Raw genomic sequence first — 22643 nt, 5'->3', positions numbered from 1 at the left:
CCACCTGTTTATACAGATCACGGAAAGGTGGTCACATTGTGACCAGACCCAGCATATCTTGCTGGAGTAGTATCTACATTTTATAGGAGCCAAGATATTTTTCCCTTCACCCATAACAGCCCCGCCAGGACAGGAACCTACTGAGACGTAAGGGGCGGCACCTCTCCCCCGCTTCAGTTGGGTTCCTGTCCTGGAAGGAACCCCACTGTCGGTGGTACCTGTCATGGGCGAAGAAAAGAAGATGGACCCAGCCCCGTCCCGGCGGAGGAAGAACAGGTGTCTCACCTGCAGTGCCGGCCGTCGGGTGCTGGATGCGCAGTCCCTGGGCCCTCCGGGGTTCCGGGTTCGTGCGGGCGTCGGTGGGATCCCCGGGGTCTGCGGGAAGCCCCCACCGCGCTGCCCTCCCCTCGCGCACGCCGCATCTTGATCCCCATAGCAGGGGAGAGACGCTGGCTTCTTCCGGCCGCTGACGTCAGCGGCGCGTTGCATGCTGGGTGCGCCGGCTGACGTCAGAGAAGGGCGACGGTTTAATGGCGCCGGGTGCGACGCCGGCTTTCTGAAGCGGTCGGCCGGCGGTCGCAGGGGGGAGGGGAGAGACGCTCACCTGAGCGGAGGCGCGGTATTTAAAAAGAGAAGGCGGCAGCAAACGGCGGTGCAACATGGAGTCAGAGCAGGAACGTTCAGCGTCCCTGCCTCCCTCTCAGCCCTCTGGCAGAAAGCATGGAAGCCATTCCAGCAGCAGTCGCCCCAGCCGCAGGTCGGGGGACTCCTCAAGATCCAAAGAGCACAGGTCACGTGCCCCGACGCAGCCTCCAAGTCCGGTACCCTTGATTTCGGGTGGTGAGTGATCTTCGTTGAATGTTAGCATTATGTTAATTAGGGCTTCTGTTGTATGCTTCACCCTGTAGGAAAGGCCCAGAAAAGCGGGAAGCAAGAAGAACAATAGGGATTGTGCTATATGTAAATCTCCCCTAGCAAGAGATTGGGAAAAAGATCTCTGTGCTGCGTGCATTCAGCGGACTATGGCGGAGGAAGCGCCTAGTTTCGCAGCCAATCTGATATCTGCCCTAAGGTCAGAAATGGAAGGCTCAATTAAGTCCCTATTGAAAAAAAGGGAAAAAAAACAGGAAGGATCCCCCTAGTTCCCCCTCGGATTCCGCGTCAATGTCATCTCAGGCGGAAAAATCAGACTCCTCAGACAGCGACATGGGGGGGGTAAACCATGTTTCCCCGTAGAAGACACAGACGCCCTCCTAAAGGCCATTAGAGCTACAATGGGCCTACAGGAAGAAAAGGCGGCTAAAACCCTAGAGGACATTATGTTTGGGGGGCTTCAGGAGAGGAAAAAACGAACCTTTCCAGTAAACGAGAAAATCCAGGCACTTATTGAGAAAGAGGGGAAAAAGCCCGAAAAATCGGGGGCCCTTCCATCCACTTCTAAGAGACGATATCCCTTTGATCATAAGGATGCAGAAATAAGGGACAAAATCCCCAAAATAGATGCAGCAGTGTCCAGGTCCTCCAAAAGGTCGGCCCTGCCCCTGGAAGACGCAGGGGTTCTTAGAGACCCGCTAGACAAGAAGGCGGACTCATATTTGAGGCATGCATGGGAAGCGACAGCAGGACTAAAACCGGCGATAGCGGGCACTTGCACGGCACGCTCCCTCATGATCTGGCTGCAGCAGTTAGAAGAAAAGCTGGCTTCAAGGGTCCCAAGAGAGAAAATCTTATCGGAGATGTATCTCTTGCACGGGGCAGCAGCTTTTTTGGCCGATACCTCGGCGGACTCTATGCGGATGACAGCCAGGGCAGCGTCACTATCAAATGCTGATAGACGCGTGTTATGGCTTAAGGGCTGTCCGGGTGACCTTCAGTCCAAGGCCAAATTATGCTCTCTCCCCTGCGACGGTCGATTCTTGTTCGGCAAGAACTTGGACGATATACTGGAGAAAGCAGGCGATAAGAAAAAAGGCTTCCCCAGATTCCCTATGGATCAGAGGAGACAGCCCTTTCGGAGGGGGAGATTCAATAGGGGGCGCCCTCCCACTGACAGGAGAAGATGGGAGGATAAAAGAAAAAAAGAATCGGGATTTATGTTTGGTGGAGGCACCTCCACCTCAAAGAAGTCGCCACAGTGACGCCAGTATTCCAGTGGGGGGGGGGGATTGGCACTCTTTTTCCAAGCTTGGGAGAAGATCTCCAACGCCTGGATCCTAACCATTCTAACAGAAGGCCTGAAAATTCCCTTCATTCGTCAGCCAAAATCCGTGGTCGTCATCACACCCATCAGGAAGGTGACCGAAGAGCAGGTGGCCTTAGAAACAGAGATCCTGAGCCTGATAGACAAGCGGGTACTCTCAGAGGTACCACGCCTACATGAAGGGAAGGGGTTCTATTCACCCCTTTTTCTGATTAAAAAACCTGATCAAACATTCAGGACAATCATAAATCTCAAACGGCTCAATCTATGGATAAGGAACTCGACCTTCAAGATGGAATCAGTAACTATGGCGGTGAAGCTGCTACACCAAGATTGCTTCATGGCCGTAGTCGATTTAAAGGATGCGTATTATCACATCCCTATCCACCCAGATTACCAGAAATACTTGAGGGTAACACTTTATATTCAAGGCACACTAAGGCACTTTCAGTTCAGGGCTCTTCCGTTTGGCATATCTATAGCCCCGAGAGTTTTCACCAAGGTCATAGCGGAAGTGACAGCCTTTCTCCGGATTCACGACACGGTCATAATACCATACCTGGACGATTTTCTCATAGTAGGCAGCTCAGAGGACCACTGTACAGCGCAGTTGACCCGGGTGATCAACACCTTGCAGGAATTAGGGTGGATAGTCTATTTCAAAAAATCAAAATTGCAACCCCTAAAAAAACAGACTTTCCTAGGATTCATACTAGACTCAGAAAGGCAAGAGTGTCTGCTCCCAGAGTCCAAAATAGAAAAGGTGCAAAATCTGGCCTTGACGGGCCAAAACCAACCACGTATGACATTAAGAAGAGCAATGTCCCTGTTAGGTACCCTAATATCCTGTATTCCGGCGGTCAGGTGGGCTCAGTTTCACACCCGGCAACTCCAGTGGGAGATACTAACAGCACAAAGATCGCTAAGAGGGCGTTTAGAAGGAAAGCTGGAGCTTTCCTTAAAAACCAGAGACTCTCTCAATTGGTGGCTGGACAAGAGAAATCTGACCTTGGGAATACCGTGGGACAAACAGACGTCAGATATAATCTTAACACATGCAAGCTCCTCGGGGTGGGGGGCACACCTAAGGGGCATCATAGGTCAGGGTTCCTGGACGCGTCAAGAAAGGGAAGCATCCTCCAACTTGAGAGAACGGTGGGCAGTGAGCAAGGCCCTAAGTCACTTCATTCCGCTACTCCAGGGTCGAAATGTACACATCATGTCAGACAACAAGGTAGTAGTGGCATACATCAACCACCAAGGAGGGACAAGATCACACTCCTTAATGAAAGCGGCGACAGACATTCTGAGCAGAGCAGAGGAACACCTACACTCCTTGACAGCCTTACATATAAAAGGGGCAGAAAACATAGAGGCAGACTTCCTGAGTCGCAATACCCTGAAGCAGGGGGAATGGGCGCTAAACCGGTCCATTTTTCAAAAAATAACTCCGCTTTGGGGGAAACCGGTGATAGACCTCTTTGCCAACAAACACAACAGGCAAACAGAAAGGTTCTGCTCTCTAAACCCGAGAGAAAAACCATGGGCAGTGGACTCATTGCACATCCAGTGGAACTTCAGGCTAGCTTATGCGTTCCCCCCCCCCCCCCCCAGTGGCTCTGATCCCAACAGTTGTCAGAAAAATCAGAAACTATCAAGCCAGGGTGATTGTAATAGCTCCATTTTGGCCAAAAAGGCCCTGGTTTGCTCTGCTACGAAGGATGTCCCTCTCCGATCCATGAGTTCTGCCAGAAATCCCGGACCTACTAGCTCAAGGTCCAATATTCCACGCTCAGGTCAAAGGATTCCATCTGACGGCGTGGAATTTGAAAGGTCGCTTTTAACGGATAGAGGGTTCTCCCCCGGGTTGGTGGCCACCCCGTTAAAGAGTAGGAAACCAGTGACGACTAACATCTACGGCAGAACATGGAATAAGTTCCTGCAGTTCTTAGGTAGGCCATTAGGAAAAGATCCCCCGATTAATGCCATCCTGGAGTTCTTACAATCGGGGTTGCAGATGGGGTTAGCAGTGAACACACTTAAAGTTCAGGTGTCTGCACTAGGGGCGCTCTACAACTGCAAATTGGCATCAAATAGGTGGGTAGCCAGATTTATTAAATCCTGCCATAGAGCTAGGCCTATCCCAATACCCCGGATAGCCCCCTGGGATTTAAACTTAGTGCTAGAAGCCCTTACAAAAGATCCGTATGAGCCATTACATCAGCTACCCCTAAAGTTTCTGACCCTAAAAACAATCCTGTTAGTGGCCCTCACGTCAGCCCGCAGGATAAGCGATTTACAGGCTCTCAGTAAATCCACCTTATACGCAAGTCTTTCAGGATAGGGTAGTGTTAAGAACAGACCCCGCTTATCTGCCCAAAGTAGCATCAGATTTCCATTGGGGCCAGGAAATTGTCCTTCCATCTTTCTGCGAGAACCCAAAAAATCTGGGGGAGGAAAAGTTCCATAATCTGGATGTTAAGAGAGCTCTCGTAGAATACATATCTATGACTAGCCAGTGGAGGATGTCCCAGTCCCTATTCGTAGCTTTTCAGGGTGCCAGGAAAGGCTATGGGGTTTCAAAAGGGACTATTGCTAGATGGATTAGGGAGGCCATTAGTGTAGCCTACACAGCTAGTGGTATTCCGATTCCTGAAGGCATCAAGGCTCATTCCACCAGAGCCGTGGCGACCTCCTGGGCCGAAAAAGCAGAGGTATCGATTGAACAGATTTGTAAGGCCGCTACCTGGGCCTCACCTTCAACCTTCTTTAAGCATTATAGGTTGAATCTATCCTCCTCTGCTGACTTAACCTTCGGTAGAAGGGTGCTGCAAGCGGTGGTCCCTCCCTAAGGTGGTTCGAATCTCCAAAAATCTCTCAGGTGGTGCTGTCATGGGTGAAGGGAAAACCACCATGGTTACTTACCGGTAGCCATTTTTTCCGGAACCCATGACAGCACCCGTATATTCCTCCCCTTTTCACCATATGGGTGTGCACAATTAGTAGGGTGTTTTTTGAGTGTTGTGGTGTTGGATTAAACATGTAACTAACCGGGAAGTCCTCTCAGTGCTCTGTAACCCAACTGAAGCGGGGGAGAGGTGCCACCCCTTATGTCTCAGTAGGTTCCTGTCCTGGCGGATCCCTCTCTCAGGTGCTGCTGTCATGGGTTCCGGAAAAAACGGCTACTGGTAAGTAACCATGGTGGTTTCTCCTCCTTTTATTAGTAATCCTAAGAATGCAGAGGAGCAGACGCGTCACCCCCTAGATGGTAAACGGGTCCTGGAATAATATTTGGATAACTTAACAGTGGAAGAAGAGTGAATCCTTATTCGTTTCCTTACAAGGCCTCAGAGTAACAAGGGGTACCGTAACTAAATGGATGATCTTAGCCTACTTCTCCAGTAATGTACTAGTTCCAGAAAACTTGAAGGCTCATTCCACCAGGGCCACTGCAACTTCCTGGGCTGGGAAGGCGGAAGTATCGATCCACAGGATAGGTAAGACAGCGACATGGTCCTCTCCTATGAACATCATCCACTTAATCTGTCTTCTGCTGACCTGTCCTTTGGGAGAAAGCTGTTACAAGCGGTGATCCCTCCTTAACCCCCAGTGCTTTCTTCGGTTTTGTGTTTTTCGCTCCCCTTCTTCCCAGAGCCATAACTTTTTTTTTTTTTTCCCGTCAATATGGCCATGTCACAGCTTGTTTTTTGCAGGGCGAGTTGTACTTTTGAACGACAGCATTGCTTTTACCATCTCGTGTACTAGAAAATGGGAAAAAAATTTCAAGTGCAGTGAAATTGCCCAAAAAGGTGCAATCCCACAGTTGTTTTTTGTTTGGCTTTTTTTTACTAGGTTCACTAAATGCGAACACTGCCCTGCCATTATGATTCTCCAGGTCATTACAAGTTCACAGACACCGAACATGTTTAGACTCTCTTTTATCTAAGTGGTGAAAAAAATTCCAAACTTTGTAAAAAATAAATGCGCTATATTCCGAGACCTGTAGCGTGTCCATTTTTCTTGATCTTGGGTTAGGTGAGGACTTATTTTTTGCGCGCCGAACTGACGTTCTTAATGATACCATTTTGGTGCAGATACGATCTTTTCATCACCCGGTACTGCATTTGAATGCAATGTCACGGCGACCAAAATAATGTAATTCTGGCGTTTTTACACTTATTACGCTGTTTAGCAATCAAGTTAATCCTTTTTTTTTTTTTTTTTTTTTTATCGGGAGATACTAAACGCAGTGATACCAAATATTTGGTATATGTTTGACTTTTTATTTTTATTGTTCTATTTTCAATGGGGTAAAAAGGGGGTGATTAGAATATATATATATATATATATATATATATATATATATATATATATATATATATATATATAATTTTTTTTACATTTTTAAAAACCTTTTCTTTTTACTTTTGGCATGCTTCAATAGCCTTCATGGGAGACTAGTAGCTGCCGCAACCCAATCGGCTCTGCTACATAGAGGTGATGATCAGTATGGCCGGGGTCATACTTGCGAGTGTGATGTGAGAAACTCGCACATCAGTACCCGGCCCTTGGAACCGGAGTGTGCATGTATTTCTATGCAGCCTCACATTCCTGTCTCAGGTATAGATGTGAGAGACGCGCAAGTTTCTCGCATCACACTCGCAAGTGTGACCCCGACCTATAGCAGATTTACTCACTTGCTATGAGCGCCGACAACTGGGTGTCACTCACAGCGAGCTAGCACTGACAACCATAGAGGTCTCTGGAAGATCTCCGGCTGTCATGCCAACACACCAGTGACCTGCGATCACGTAACGCAGGTCATTGGTGTGTGTATTTCCGGCGTGCGATTGCCAGCAGTGCTTGTTAAATGCCACTGTCAGTTTGACAGCGGCATTTAACTGGTTATTAGCCACGGGTGGATCGCTATTCCACCCACGGCTACGGCGGGCACATGGCAACTCTTTTGAACAGCTGACATGTCTTGGGGAAAAATGTGGGCTCACATCCAAGGGAGGGAGTCCGACATCGGCATGTATGTATCCCGGATGTCAGAAAGGGGTTAAAGTGCTCTTTTCTACATAAATCTCTCAGGTGGTGCAGTCATGGGAGAAGGGGTAAAAAATCTTAGTTACTTACTGGTAACAGGATTTTCCAGAGTCCCCGTGCCAGCCCCATTTTACCATTAGTTGGTGTGCGCTACATAGGGGTGTTTGTGAAGCAATGTTTATGGTGATGGCTGTATTAATGGCTGTCTGGAGGCCTCTCCTGCTCTGAAACCCCACTGATGCGGAGGAGGAGCAGTACGGCCCTTTATTCAGTTGGCTTCCTGTTATTGAGGGGCGGATACCCTCTCTCAGGTGATGCTGTCATGTGATTTGTAAAATCTCGTTATTGATATGTAGCTAAGATTTTTCAGAGGAATGTGAAGACTTCTAGATCTACACACTTGAGTGGCAGAAGTTGTGCTAAGACTCGAGTTAGTGAAAGCCGCAGCGTCCACCCCTCGGCCAGTGCTTACTGGGGAGCTGACACTATGGGGTCTAAACCATGCAGGGAGGATGGCTCCAGTTTGGGGCATATTATCAGGTGTCCTTCTGTGCAGTCATTAATCTTCTGTTCTTCCTAGGTCATCTCTTCCTCTGACGCCCAATGTGAGCCGGATTAGCCAAGACTCTCCGTGTAGTGTGAAGTCTGTTAGCCGGGACAGCAGCGGACGATCTTCGGGTTTTGTGGATGCAGAGGCTCCTCGGTCATCATTTCTACCCCGAAACCTTTTGACCATGTTCGATGAGGCGTCCGAGTAGTAGAAATCTTTTCTGCAGCAGCTTGGAGAATGTAGGAACCATACATTACTATAAAAGCATGTGCCCTTGTGTTCTGGATGGGAGAGGCTGATGACGGCGCCATGAATGGCTGCGCAGAGAGCAGAGCGCGCCCTCGGTGAAGGCCACATGCCAAACTGCTCAGGTGCCTTCACTGTTGAGGTAGAAGCTGGAAGATCGAAACACGATGACATCACTTGGGTCGGGAGGACATTTCATTAACAGCTATTTTGGTGACTTCTGTTTGTTGCCAAACGTTGGGCTGTTTCTAATTTCTGCAGCGATTTAGTGAATGTATTGTGGCTGCTTTTTAATGACTGGTTACCTAATCAGTACCTGCAGAAGTTGGGGATGGCCTATCGGAATATTGTAGATTCTTACAGCACACACGTTTTCATAAAAGATTTATTATTGCATTAGTAATACTGGCCTCGTGCAAAGCCCTGTGAGTACGCTCCGCCCATCCCAGGAGGAGCAGCTAAAGGCTCCGTAATCTAGAAGGTGTAAGGCAACTATTCCTCCTGGGCAACTGAGGAAAGGGAATGGCCATACTGGGGAGGGTCTAACAACACTGCTTTCCTGTAAGGATAGATCCCCTGCTGATCTAGACCCAGAGGAGGACATGTCTGCCCCTGAGTACCTGTCACCAGGGAGAGATTTCCTTTTTGCTCTGTCCCTGAATGTGGGGACTCTCAAATGACCACTTACTCCATTTTTGTGCGCTCTCCTCCCTCGCGTATGCTCCTGCAGGACCATTGAACTGCAGCAAGTCATTGTAACAGACCTAAGGCCCCTGCAGGTGCCTCATCTCATGACTCCCCAGCCCCAGGACAGCAGATATTGGGGTTGGCCGTGTTGGATGACACTTCTGCAGCTCTGCACCTGCATAATACTGATATGGTAGAATCTGGGAGCATTAGTCTTTACAGTACTTATTAAATACCTATGCCCTTAAATATATCTTCTAAAAATGTCTACTTCAAGTTTGGTTTTGCTGGTTGCACCTGTGTTAGGCTACATCTATGTCTCGGTGCGGCCGCATCTGCTGCTAAACCTTGGTCAGTGTTTACTCCAGCAGACATGGGTAACTGCTAATCCAGGTGAGGTCGGAGGATACACCCCAGTGCAAATATAAGATACTGATCACTACCAGGACGTGCATAATTTGGTGACTGTTGCACCAATAGTCAAATTTTCCAGGCCGTAAACGTTCAGGAAGTCTGGAAACGTTAATTATGCCTCCGAGTAGAGCCAGGCTATCCATAAGGAGGTAGCAGCGTAGTGAAGATGGATGGCCAGAGCCCAAGCCAGCCCAGCGGAGATAGAAGAAGAAGAAGCGGAAGGCAGCTTGCCAGGCGAACGAGCAGAGACGGCTAATGTTGCTGTGAGCGCTGACTGCACAGAAGATCACATAACTAGACAAGCCGGTGTATGCCAGGAGGGCTAGACTCCGCGTGTAAGGGTGGCAGAGCAGAGTGCAGTAGATGATGGGCAGGGCACCTGTGAAGAGAGACAACATGGTAACTAGTGGTGCATACAACTCGAAGTGTGGACAACCCTGTACCAGATGTCCACCCAGCATGTTTACTAAGATGTGGAATAATGTGACTGCAGTAAGGTTATGTCCTCTACCACCTATCAGAGAGAAACTGGGTCTGAGCAGAAAAAGTAAATTAATGTGCATGCAAAATGTGATTGCATATGAACACATGACCTTTACACAGAGAAAACCAAAAGCAAAACACAAAACAAATATCCTGGAATAAAAAAGTAAAAAAATATATTGCAAAAATTGCATGAAGGTAGTAATAATAGTAATAATAAGGGTATTTAGTTAACATAATTTTGATCAAAATAATGTAGAAGCCATCCCGCCACGTCACGGCAACCCTTGTGGGACAGTCCTAACTCTTGTATTTAAAACCTTTCCACTTGTCAAGTGACGTGAATGTGAACAAGGACAGAGGGACTGAACCACCAGTAATAGTATAGGCCAGACAGGATGGATTTTCCAACTCAGAAACAGGGCGGTCACACCCTTATATGCACAGAATGCACAATGAAACAAATGAGAAACTGGGTCTGAGCAGAAAAAGTAAATTAATGTGCATGCAAAATGTGATTGCATATGAACACATGACCTTTACACAGAGAAAACCAAAATCACCTATCAGAGAGGCAAAACTTACCCAAAGTGTTGACAAGGCAGATGCCGCACATGTCGAGAGTGAGGAGCTTGTGGTACACCGGTGCTCCGCCATGGTGGTTCATGAAGAGATGGTACAGCACACTGCCTATCTGGGGGCTGACACAGGCCAGGTAATGGACCACACCAAGCCAGGGGACAGACAGCTGGCGCCAAGGGATTTGCAAAGGGAGTAAGAACAAGAATCCAAGAAGCGGAATCCCTAAAAGAGAAGAAAGGAGTAAGATCTTAGTATAAGCTACCCTTGCATCAATGTCTCATTGGCACAAAGGAGCCAGATGAGCGGAGCTGCGCTCACATCTAACTCCATGTTCAACATGATCCGACCAGGAACACGTCGTATCATAGCTGTCATCTGATCCACAGTCTTATTTACTGCTTCGAGAGATCACAATACGCTGATCGCGCTAGCACCATGACACGGTGTGAGCAGAGATGTTGGAGTGCTGGTGTTCTGACCCCTCTCCTATGGTATTCAGACTCCTGAAACTCGGGTATTACTTACTACTCCTAACAGATACGCTACTAAATTGCTCCCAGCAACCTTCTGTCCTACAACAGAGCAAGAAGTGCTGCTCAATGTCAGTACAGGAGCTAACCAGAAACACTGAAGCCTAACAGTGACACGGAGCCAACATCCAGAAGGGCACACTGCACCAGATAACCAGCACTAGTAAGCATGTCGCTCCATTACTATTCATTAACTCAAGACATGTTTCCCTGCTTGCACTATAGTCTCTGAAACAGTCACTTTATCGTTCACATGACTACTCCAATCACCTCTAGATACAGGACCCGTCTCCTTCCTGAACGGTATGATGGCCGTGTGCTACATTGTGAATAGTACGATCACCTCTAGAAACAGGACCCGTCTCCTTCCTGAACGGTATGATGGCCGTGTGCTACATGGTAAATAGTACGATCACCTCTAGATACAGGACCTGTCTCCTTCCTGAATGGTATGATGGCCGCGTGCACCATGGTGATTACTACGATCACCTTTAGATACAGGACACGTCTCCTTCCTGAATGGTATGATTGCCGTGTGCTCCATGGTGATTAGTACGATCACCTCTAGATACAGGACCAGTCTCCTTCCTGAACGGTATGATGGCCACGTGCTCCATGGTGATTAGTACGATCACCTCTACATACAGGTCCCGTCTCCTTCCTGAATGGTATGATGGCCGTGTGCTCCATGGTGATTAGTACGATCACCTCTAGATACAGGACCCGTGCTCCATGGTGATTAGTACGATCACCTCTAGATACAGGGCCAGTCTCCTTCCTGAACGTAGTAATCACCATGGAGCACATGGCCATCATACCATTCAGGAAGGAGAAGTGTTCTGTATCTAAAGGTGATCGTAGTAATCACCATGGAGCACGTGGCCATCATATCGATCACCTTTATTTACAGGACACGTCTCCTTCCTGAATGGTATGATGGCCGTGTGCTCCATGGTGATTAGTACGATCACCTCTAGATACAGGACCCGTCTCCTTCCTGAACGGTATGATGACCACGTGCTCCATGGTGATTAGTACGATCACCTCTACATACAGGACCCGTCTCCTTCCTGAACGGTATGATGGCCACGTGCTCTATGGTGATTAGTATGATCACCTCTAGATACAGGACCCGTCTTCTTCCTGAACGGTATGATGGCCACGTGCTCCATGGTGATTACTACGATCACCTTTAGATACAGGACACGTCTCCTTCCTGAATGGTATGATGGCCGTGTGCTCCATGGTGATTAGTACGATCACCTCTACATACAGGACCTGTCTCCTTCCTGAACGGTATGATGGCCACGTGCTCCATGGTGATTCGTACGATCACCTCTAGATACAGGACCAGTCTCCTCCCTGAACGGTATGATGTCCACGTGCTCCATGGTGATTAGTACGATAACCTCTACATACAGGACCCGTGCTCCATGGTGATTAGTACGATCACCTAGATACAGGACCCGTCTCCTTCCTGAACGGTATGATGGCCGTGTGCTCCATGGTGATTACTACGATCACCTTTAGATACAGGACATGTCTCCTTCCTGAATGGTATGATTGCCGTGTGCTCCATGGTGATTAGTACGATCACCTCTAGATAAAGGACCAGTCTCCTTCCTGAACGGTATGATGGCCACGTGCTCCATGGTGATTAGTACGATCACCTCTACATACAGGACCCGTCTCCTTCCTGAATGGTATGATGGCCGTGTGCTCCATGGTGATTAGTACGATCACCTCTAGATACAGGTCCTGTCTCCTTCCTGAACGTTATGATGGCCGTGTGCTCCAGGGTGATTATTTCGATCACCTCTAGATACAGGACCCGTTTCCTTCCTGAATGGTATGATGGCCGTGTGCTCCATGGTGATTACTACGATCACCTCTACATACAGGACCCGTGCTCCATGGTGATTAGTACGATCACCTCTAGATACAGGACCAGTCGTCTTCCTGAACGTAGTAATCACCATGGAGCACACAGCCATCATACCATTCAGGAAGGAGACGTGTCCTGTATCTAAAGGTGATCGTAGTAATCACCATGGAGCACGTGGCCATCATACCGATCACCTTTAGATACAGGACACGTCTCCTTCCTGAATGGTATGATGGCCGTGTGCTCCATGGTGATTAGTACGATCACCTCTAGATACAGGACCCGTCTCCTTCCTGAACGGTATGATGACCACGTGCTCCATGGTGATTAGTACGATCACCTCTACATACAGGACCCGTCTCCTTCCTGAACGGTAAGATGGCCACGTGCTCCATGGTGATTACTACGATCACCTTTAGATACAGGACATGTCTCCTTCCTGAACGGTATGATGGCCACGTGCTCCATGGTGATTCGTACGATCACCTCTAGATACAGGACCAGTCTCCTCCCTGAACGGTATTATGTCCACGTGCTCCATGGTGATTAGTACGATCACCTCTACATACAGGACCCGTCTCCTTCCTGAACGGTATGATGACCACGTGCTCCATGGTGATTAGTACGATCACCTCTACATACAGGACCCGTCTCCTTCCTGAACGGTATGATGGCCACGTGCTCCATGGTGATTAGTACGATCACCTCTAGATACAGGACCCGTCTTCTTCCTGAACGGTAAGATGGCCACGTGCTCCATGGTGATTACTACAATCACTTTTAGATACAGGACACGTCTCCTTCCTGAACGGTATGATGGCCACATGCTCCATGGTGATTCGTACGATCACCTCTAGATTCAGGACCAGTCTCCTCCCTGAACGGTATTATGTCCACGTGCTCCATGGTGATTAGTACGATCACCTCTAGATACAGGACCAGTCTCCTCCCTGAACTGTATGATGGCTGTGTGCTCCATGGTGATTACTACGATCACCTCTACATACAGGACCCATGCTCCATGGTGATTAGTACGATTACCTCTAGATAAAGGACCTGTCTCCTTCCTGAACGGTATGATGTCGTGTGTTATGAGCTCATTTTCTCCTTCACCTTTGATGTCCGATGAACTCCCTCTGCTGGTGAAAGGAGGTAGTGAAATTGATTTGGATGGGAAAAACCTGTCATCTGAACAGGTGGAGTGTGATTGGACATCCGGAATCTCTGAGTGGATATAAGGCCGCCAACGCCCTGCTGGGTTGCTGGTGATCCTCTTTGCTCTGAGCTCTGGCTCCAGTTTAGTCCTGTCTACTAAAGCTAAGTTTTTGCTCTGCTATTGTTCCATGAGATTTTGTCTGGTTTACTTAGTGTTTGTGTTCAGCCAGCCCTGGTTGAGACTGGCTGAACTCCATTTTTGTCTCTGATCAGTTGATCTCTTTGCTCTGTTTTCAGAATATACCTGAGTGCTGATATAGTGATTTTGAAGTCTAGTGACTTCAGGGCCTTTTCTATCAGATGTGTTGGACATTATTTTTGGCAGGGTTTTTGGGTGATTGCAGACAGTTGCTTTTCTTTCCTGTCCTATCTAGTTAGTGAGGGCCCCATCGTTTGCTCAGCCTGTCTTTGTGCTTTCATCGTCAATACATGTTGGGGGCTGTCTATTGCTTTGGGGTCTGCTCTGGGGCAGTTTAGATTTCCCCTTTCTTTAGGTTTATTTAGTTCTCCAGCTGTGAACGAGGTGTCTAGGACCACCGTAGGAACTCCCCACGGCTATTGTTAGTTGTTGTGTATAGGATCAGGGGTCTGCAATCCGCTAGCTACCAACCTCTCCGGTTTTCTGGACTTAGCTTGTATTTTTGTTTTATCCTCCTCCGGTGACTCATTCATAACACACGTGCTCCATGGTGATTAGTACGATCACCTTTAGATACAGGACACGTCTCCTTCCTGAATGGTATGATGGCCGTGTGCTCCATGGTGATTAGTACGATCTCCTCTAGATACAGGACACGTCTCCTTCCTGAATGGTATGATGGCCGTGTGCTCCATGGTGATTAGTACGATCACCTCAAGATACAGGACCCTTCTCCTTCCTGAACGGTATTATGGCCGCGTGCACCATAGTGATTAGTACGATCACCTCTAGATACAGGACCGTCTCCTTCCTGAACGGTATGATGGCCGTGTGCTCCATGGTGATTACTACGATCACCTCTAGATACAGGACCGTCTCCTTCCTGAACGGTATGATGGCCGCGTGCACCATGGTGATTAGTACGATCACCTCTAGATACAGGACCGTCTCCTTCCTGAACGGTATGATGGCCGCGTGCTCCATGGTGATTAGTACGATCACCTCTAGATACAGGACCGTCTCCTTCCTGAACGGTATGATGGCCGTGTGCTCCATGGTGATTACTACGATCACCTCTAGATACAGGACCGTCTCCTTCCTGAACGGTATGATGGCCGCGTGCACCATGGTGATTAGTACGATCACCTCTAGATACAGGACCGTCTCCTTCCTGAACGGTATGATGGCCGTGTGCTCCATGGTGATTAGTACGATCACCTCTAGATACAGGACCGTCTCCTTCCTGAACGGTATGATGGCCGCGTGCACCATGGTGATTACTACGATCACCTCTAGATACAGGACCGTCTCCTTCCTGAACGGTATGATGGCCGCGTGCTCCATGGTGATTAGTACGATCACCTCTAGATACAGGACCGTCTCCTTCCTGAACGGTATGATGGCTGTGTGTTCCATGGTGATTAGTACATTCATCTAGTGGAAGTACCAGACTAATGGAGTTTGCACAATTTTCTTCCATCATCTTGGCACTTGTACTCCTCATTTGATGTTAATCAGCCTAGAAGCTTCTAAAGCCACAACATCATTCACTGAAATTTGCTAAGTTACTTAAAATGTTTACTATATGTTATTTATTTTTTATTATGAGCTTTAGGTCTCACAGGCATGATGCTGCTTTTCCTACATGGCCTCTGCTTAGAGCAGTCTCGCTCATCGTTCCCACTGACACTTTAGCTGCTTCACCTCCAGCGAGCAGCTCTCCCTCCTCCGCTCTGCTGTGTGGGGTGTGACTGCCGACATCATAATGATTGACAACCAATTTACTGCAGTCAGGCAGCAGGGTGCCGACTGTCAATCAGCATGATGGTCAGCATTTAGCATGACGTCAGGTCTCCAGCAGGAGCAGTCTGTGACCACTGTGCCGGCAGAAATCAGCGCTGGGCTCAACAGGCACGTAGGAGGCAACTAAAACAAAATAATCCCTTTAAAGGAACAGTCATCTCATGGTGAAAGTGAGGCGAAACCTTCTGCCACTGGGATTCAGCGAGTGAATTATACATGATGTGGTTGGGTTGTCACCATGTGTGATGTCATAGATGAATTAGATATTGGAAACAACATGGTGTCTGCAGAGGGAGAAACGCCAGCTCGAGCGACTTCAGCCGTGCAGGTAACGTGCACCATGTTGAGGTGCAGAGAGTGCCACATAGGATTCTGGGGTCTATCGTCTGCCTCAGGGCCCCACAGTAAGGCGAGGAGCAGGAGATGGCTGATCCTGTAGTCATCTCTGCACAGACCTTGCTGCTCCTCCTGGCTCGGCCTCCTCATTTCACATTTCTGCACTCTTACAAGCACTCTGCACACATGGGGGGGCGCCACACGCACTCTGCACACAAAGGGGGGACGCCGCATGCACTCTGCACACAAAGGGGGGACGCCGCATGCACTCTGCACACAAAGGGGGGACGCCGCATGCACTTGCACTCTGCACATATCGGGGGCGTTGTAGCAACTGAGTAATGGCCTCCGTAAGCAACATGTGTTTAAAAACTCCTTTAAGGAGGTGCTAATAGTCTCCTCAAGGATGGGGGTGTTCATGCCATCAGCAAGGGTCTCGTCGTGGATGGGGGTGTTCGTTCCATCAGCAGTGGTCTCCTCACGGATGGGGGTGTTCGTGCCATCAGCAGTGGTCTCTTCGTGGATGGGGGTGTTCGTGCCATCAGCAGTGGTCTCTTCGCGGATGGGGGTGTTCGTGCCATCAGCAGTGGTCTCTTCGCGGATGGGGGTGTTCGTGCCATCAGCAGTGGTCTCCTCGAGGGTGGGATGTTTGTGCCATCAGCAGTGGTCTCAAGGATGGGGGGTGGTCGTGCCATCAGCAGTGATCATCTCACGGATAGGGGTGGCCACATTAGCAGTGGTGTCATTAAAGAACATGATAAGATTGGCAGTGAGTGGCCTGGACACCATGCGGACCACCACTACAGACCCTGCTAGTGGCTGTATTTGGGGTCTGTCCATGTAGTCATCACCCAGGGGGTCTCTTTGGCCCCCACGTTCCAGAGGCCTGTGTGGACTCACTGCTGGTGTCTGCACAGCTTCTGCACTCGTCTCGCCCTAAACCTGTAAGTGTTCAGCCCTGAAATCCAGGTCAGTGGTAAAGAGCTTAGGGCCGAGCGCCTTACAGGGGGTCCTCACTCACCTCAAAGCTCTTAAGGAGTTTATATTCTCCGTTAACCCTCAGCTGGCTGTGCTACGACTTCTGCAGAACGTTACACTGACTGAAGGCAGAGATCTAGAGGGGTCCTGCCTCACACACTAGCCCCTAACGAGGAGGCCGACCTGAGGCTCTGTGCAGCAGAATGGAGCCAGGTCTGCTGGGCTCAGGGGTAGTGATGCTCCACATGTACCACAATGTAGAACTCACCTCACCCACAACCTGGCATACCGCGACCATCACTGCAGTGTACTGATGCCTGTGTCACATGCAGGCGATACATGTGCAGTGAGATAGCAGTGTGGGGATACGTGTGCAGTGAGAGGGGAGCAGCGCGGGGATACGTGTGCGGTGAGAGGGGAGCGCGCGGGGATACGTCTGCGGTGCGGAGAGATAGGAGCTGTGCGGGGATACGTGTGCGGTGAGATAGGAGAACAGGAGAAGTCCCAGAAGACTGGAGAAGAGCAAATGTTGTTCCTATCTTCAAAAAGGGGAAGCAGGTGGACCCAGGCAACTATAGGCCGGTGAGTCTGACTTCTATACCAGGAAAGATCTTTGAACAAATTATTAAACAACATGTATGTCAGTACCTGGATAAGAATGAAGTGATTAAACAGAGTCAGCATGGGTTTGTAACTAATAAGTCATGTCAGACTAACTTAATTTCCTTCTATGACAGAATCACTGATTGGGTGGATCAAGGAAATGCTGTAGATATAGTATATCTTGACTTCAGCAAAGCATTTGACAAAGTATCTCACACAATCCTTATTGAAAAAATGACTAAGTATGGAATGGACAAGGCAACTGTTAGGTGGATTCATAACTGGCTTAGTGATCGGACCCAAAGAGTGGTCGTAAATGGCTGCACATCCAGTTGGAAGAATGTCTCAAGTGGGGTACCACAGGGCTCTGTCCTGGGCCCTGTATTGTTCAACATCTTTATCAACGATTTAGATGAAGGAATTGAGGGTAAACTGATTAAATTTGCTGATGACACAAATCTAGGAGGGATAGCTAATACTAGAGAAGAGAGAGGATTCAAAAAGATATAAATAAACTGGAGAAGTGGGCAGCAACTAACAGAATGGTTTTTAACAGGGAGAAATGCAAAGTACTACATCTGGGCAATAAAAATGAAAAAAGCATATATAGAATGGGAGGAATAGGGCTAAGTGACAGCACATGTGAAAAAGACTTGGGTATACTAATAGATCACAGACTGAATATGAGTCAACAGTGTGAAGCAGCAAAAAAGGAAAATGCAATTCTTGGATGTATTAACAGAAGCATACAGTCTAGTGTTATGACTGAGTCACCGAGGAGGAAAAAAACAAAACACAAGCTCAGCCCAGAAAAACAGAGAGGTTGGAAACTAGTGGATTGCAGACCCCTAATCCTATCACACAACTAGCAGTAGCCGTGGAGTGTTCCTACGGTGATCCTAGACACCCCGTCACAGCCGGAGATCTAAATAAGCCTAAAGAGAGAAAAAGGGAAAAACTGACTGCCCCAGAGCAGACCCCAAAGCAATAGGCAGCCCCCAACATATGACGGTGAAGCAAGATGAAAACACTAACACAGATAGAAAGATAGGTTGAGCAAACGATGGGGCCCAAGCTAACTAAAAAGGACAGGATAGAAAAGCTGCTGTCTGCAATCCGAGAAAACCCTGCTAAAAAATATTACCAACACAACTGATAAGCAAAAAGGACCCTGAAGTCACTAGACTTCAAACCCTATATCAGCACTCATAATATTCTGGAAGCAGAGCAAAAGAGAAAACAAGGTAAACAAAACCAAAACTAATAAGTTCAATAGAGCAAAAACTTATCTTTGGGAAGCAGGAATCAGACTGGTCTCCAAGAATCCAGCAGAGAAATCACCAGCGACTCAGAAGGGCGTCAGCTGCCTTATATCCAGTCAGAAGTTCCCGTTACCTAGTCACCATCCACCTGATCAGGTGTTTGGTAATCAGCCTCACTACCTTCCTTCACCAGAAGAGGGAGATCCTCGGACATAAAAGATGAAGGAACAGATGAGCTCACAACAGTCTAGATCACGTGAAGTCATTATTTCCCTCTACTCCTCATTGGTCAGACCTCATCTTGAATATTGTGTCCAGTTTTGGGCGCCACATTTTAAAAAAGACATCAACAAACTGGAGCAAGTTCAGAAAAGAGCAACCAGAATGGTGACCGGTCTGCAAACCCTGTCTTATGAGGAAAGGTTGCAGGATTTGGGATTGTTTAGTTTGTAAAAGAGAAGACTGAGAGGAGACTTCATAGCTGTCTACAAATATCTAAAGGGCTGTCACATTGTAGAAGGATCAACTTTATTCTCATTTGCACAAGGAAAAAAATACTAGAAGCAATGGGATGAAACTGAATGGGAGGAGACACAGATTAGATATTAGAAAACACTTTTTGACAGAGTGATCAATGAGTGGAACAGGCTGCCATGAGAGGTGGTGAGTTCTCCTTCAATGGAAGTATTCAAACAGAGGCTGGACAGACATCTGACTGGGATGATTTAGCGAATCCTGCTTTGAGCAGGGGGTTGGACCAGATGGCCCAGGAGGTCCCTTCCAACTCTACGATTCTATGAGCAGTGCGGGGATACGTGTGCGGTGCTGTGAGATAGGAGGTGTGCGGGGATACATGTGCGGTGAGATAGGCACTGGGCGGGGATACGTGTGCTGTGAGATAGGAGCAGCGCGGGGACACGTGTGAGGTTGGAGCAGCGCGGGGACACGTGTGAGGTTGGAGCAGCGCGGGGACACGTGTGCGGTGAGGTTGGAGCAGCGCGGGGATACGTGTGCGGTGAGGTTGGAGCAGCGCGGGGACACGTGTGCGGTGAGGTTGGAGCAGCGCGGGGACACGTGTGCGGTGAGGTTGGAGCAGCGCGGGGACACGTGTGCGGTGAGGTTGGAGCAGCGCGGGGACACGTGTGCGGTGAGGTTGGAGCAGCGCGGGGACACGTGTGCGGTGAGGTTGGAGCAGCGCGGGGACACGTGTGCGGTGAGGTTGGAGCAGCGCGGGGATACGTGTGCAGTGCGGTGAGGTTGGAGCAGCGCGGGGATACGTGTGCGGTGAGGTTGGAGCAGCGCGGGGACACGTGTGCGGTGAGGTTGGAGCAGCAGGTCGGGGACACGTGTGCGGTGAGGTTGGAGCAGCAGGTCGGGGACACGTGTGCGGTGAGGTTGGAGCAGCGCGGGGACACGTGTGCGGTGAGGTTGGAGCAGCGCGGGGACACGTGTGCGGTGAGATGGGAGCAGTGATGTATAGCAGTGGAATAGACACTGGCAGCTGTCGGGCAGCACTGCATCACACACTCTTGTCACTTCCACATCCGATCACCCACCGTGTGTGTAGATGTTGCCCAGCTCGTTGTGCAGGTAGAAGAGGCTCCGCACGCACTCCGCTCCGCTGGCCACAGGCCGGTAGCCCGTCAGTACAAACTTATTAAACTGCAGGTGAGGGGGAGACCCGGCCCAGTCCAGCAGCCGGGGGCCGCTCAGGAACGCCATCAGCTCACAGCACGAGAGGATCAGCTGCAGCGGTACATCTCCGGGCGTCAGTCTCCCCACACAAGGCGTCTCTAGGGCAGGCAGCGGGGGTCTCTCTGTCCCGTGCAGCGGGGGTCTCTCTGTCCAGTGCAGCAGGCAGTGAGACGTCTCTCAGATGCAGCAGGTGACACCTTCACATGAGGGAGGGTCCAGCATCTAATCCCAAACGTCAGGCTGGAGGCAGCGTCCACGGGGAAACACGTCCTGACATCCGGCAGCCGCCCGTCACCTCCCCCGACCACCGAACAGCAACCGGCTACTTTCTGACATCACAGGAATACACAGCTGCCACCAGGGAGGGTGGCCCCCTGAGAGTCAGCCGTAACGTAGACCCTCTGCCCATGTCAGGAGGCACACAGCCACATCCTGCTGACGGGGTCTGTCACCAACTCCAGGGAGGTCTCTCCCAGCTGATGTCTGTACGGACCGGGGGGGGTCTCTCCCAGCTGATGTCTGTACGGGGGGGGTGTCTCTCCCAGCTGATGTCTGTACGGACCGGGGGGGGTCTCTCCCAGCTGATGTCTGTACGGACCGGGGGGGTCTCTCCCAGCTGATGTCTGTACCGACCGGGGGGGGGGTCTCTCCCAGCTGATGTCTGTACGGACCGGGGGGGGGTGTCTTTCCCAGCAGATGTCTGTACGGACCGGGGGGGGGTCTCTCCCAGCTGATGTCTGTACGGGCCGGGGGGTGTCTCCCAGCTGATGTCTGTACGGGCCGGGGGGTGTCTCCCAGCTGATGTCTGTACGGGCCGGGGGGTGTCTCCCAGCTGATGTCTGTACGGGCCGGGGGGTGTCTCCCAGATGATGCCTCTACGGGCCGGGGGTCTCTCCCAGATGATGCCTCTACGGGCCGGGGGTCTCTCCCCAAGGGTGTCGGTACGGGCCGGGGGTCTCTCCCAGCTGATGTCGGTACAGGCCGGGGGTCTCACAGTCTGTCGCGGGGTCTCTCCCTGATGTCTGTACGGTCCGGGGGTCTTTCCCTGATGTCTGTACGGGCCGGGGGTCTCTCCCAGATGATGCCTGTACGGGCCGGGGGTCTCTCCCAGATGATGTCTGTACGGGCCGGGGGTCTCTCCCAGATGATGCCTCTACGGGCCGGGGGTCTCTCCCCAAGGGTGTCGGTACGGGCCGGGGGTCTCTCCCCAAGGGTGTCGGTACGGGCCGGGGGTCTCTCCCAGCTGATGTCGGTACAGGCCGGGGGTCTCACAGTCTGTCGCGGGGTCTCTCCCTGATGTCTGTACGGTCCGGGGGTCTTTCCCTGATGTCTGTACGGGCCGGGGGTCTCTCCCAGATGATGCCTGTACGGGCCGGGGGGTCTCTCCCAGATGATGCCTCTACGGGCCGGGGGGGTCTCTCCCAGATGATGCCTCTACGGGCCGGGGGGTCTCTCCCAGATGATGCCTCTACGGGCCGGGGGGTCTCTCCCAGATGATGCCTCTACGGGCCGGGGGGTCTCTCCCAGATGATGCCTCTACGGGCCGGGGGGTCTCTCCCAGATGATGCCTCTACGGGCCGGGGGGTCTCTCCCAGATGATGCCTCTACGGGCCGGGGGGTCTCTCCCAGATGATGCCTCTACGGGCCGGGGGGTCTCTCCCAGATGATGCCTCTACGGGCCGGGGGGTCTCTCCCAGATGATGCCTCTACGGGCCGGGGGGGTCTCTCCCAGATGATGCCTCTACGGGCCGGGGGGGTCTCTCCCAGATGATGCCTCTACGGGCCGGGGGGGTCTCTCCCAGATGATGCCTCTACGGGCCGGGGGTCTCTCCCAGATGATGCCTCTACGGGCCGGGGGGGTCTCTCCCAGATGATGCCTCTACGGGCCGGGGGTCTCTCCCAGATGATGCCTCTACGGGCCGGGGGTCTCTCCCAGATGATGCCTCTACGGGCCTGGGGGTCTCTCCCAGATGATGCCTCTACGGG

At 50.4% G+C, this 22643-nt stretch overlaps 2 protein-coding genes across 3 annotated transcripts in view; one reads left to right on the top strand and one right to left on the bottom strand.

The window, feature by feature from the left end:
- Nucleotides 1–8448, top strand: part of PKMYT1 (protein kinase, membrane associated tyrosine/threonine 1) — a 67124-nt gene extending 58676 nt beyond the window's left edge. For both annotated transcript variants that reach the window (XM_073560534.1, XM_073560533.1), the window contains exon 8: nucleotides 7830–8448. In XM_073560534.1, the coding sequence (XP_073416635.1) occupies nucleotides 7830–8007 (178 nt within the window). In that variant the 3' untranslated portion in view covers nucleotides 8008–8448. The remainder of the gene's footprint in view (nucleotides 1–7829) is intronic.
- Nucleotides 8413–22360, bottom strand: LOC141073156 (progestin and adipoQ receptor family member 4-like). The gene is made up of 3 exons (XM_073560541.1): nucleotides 20519–22360; nucleotides 10215–10433; nucleotides 8413–9525 (listed from the first exon to the last, which is right to left on the bottom strand). Exons 1-3 carry the CDS (start codon nucleotides 20682–20684, stop codon nucleotides 9092–9094), a joined length of 819 nt encoding a protein of 272 aa, XP_073416642.1. The 5' UTR covers nucleotides 20685–22360; the 3' UTR covers nucleotides 8413–9091.
- Between the last annotated feature and the right edge of the window lie 283 nt (nucleotides 22361–22643).

This window comes from Dendrobates tinctorius, unplaced genomic scaffold, assembly GCF_039654945.1.
Source record: "Dendrobates tinctorius isolate UK_male_01 unplaced genomic scaffold, ASM3965494v1 ptg000297l, whole genome shotgun sequence".
NCBI classification, from domain to species: Eukaryota; Metazoa; Chordata; class Amphibia; order Anura; family Dendrobatidae; genus Dendrobates; species Dendrobates tinctorius.
The sequence above is the reverse complement of the archived record's forward strand: the minus strand, read 5'-3'. Positions and strand labels throughout refer to the sequence as shown.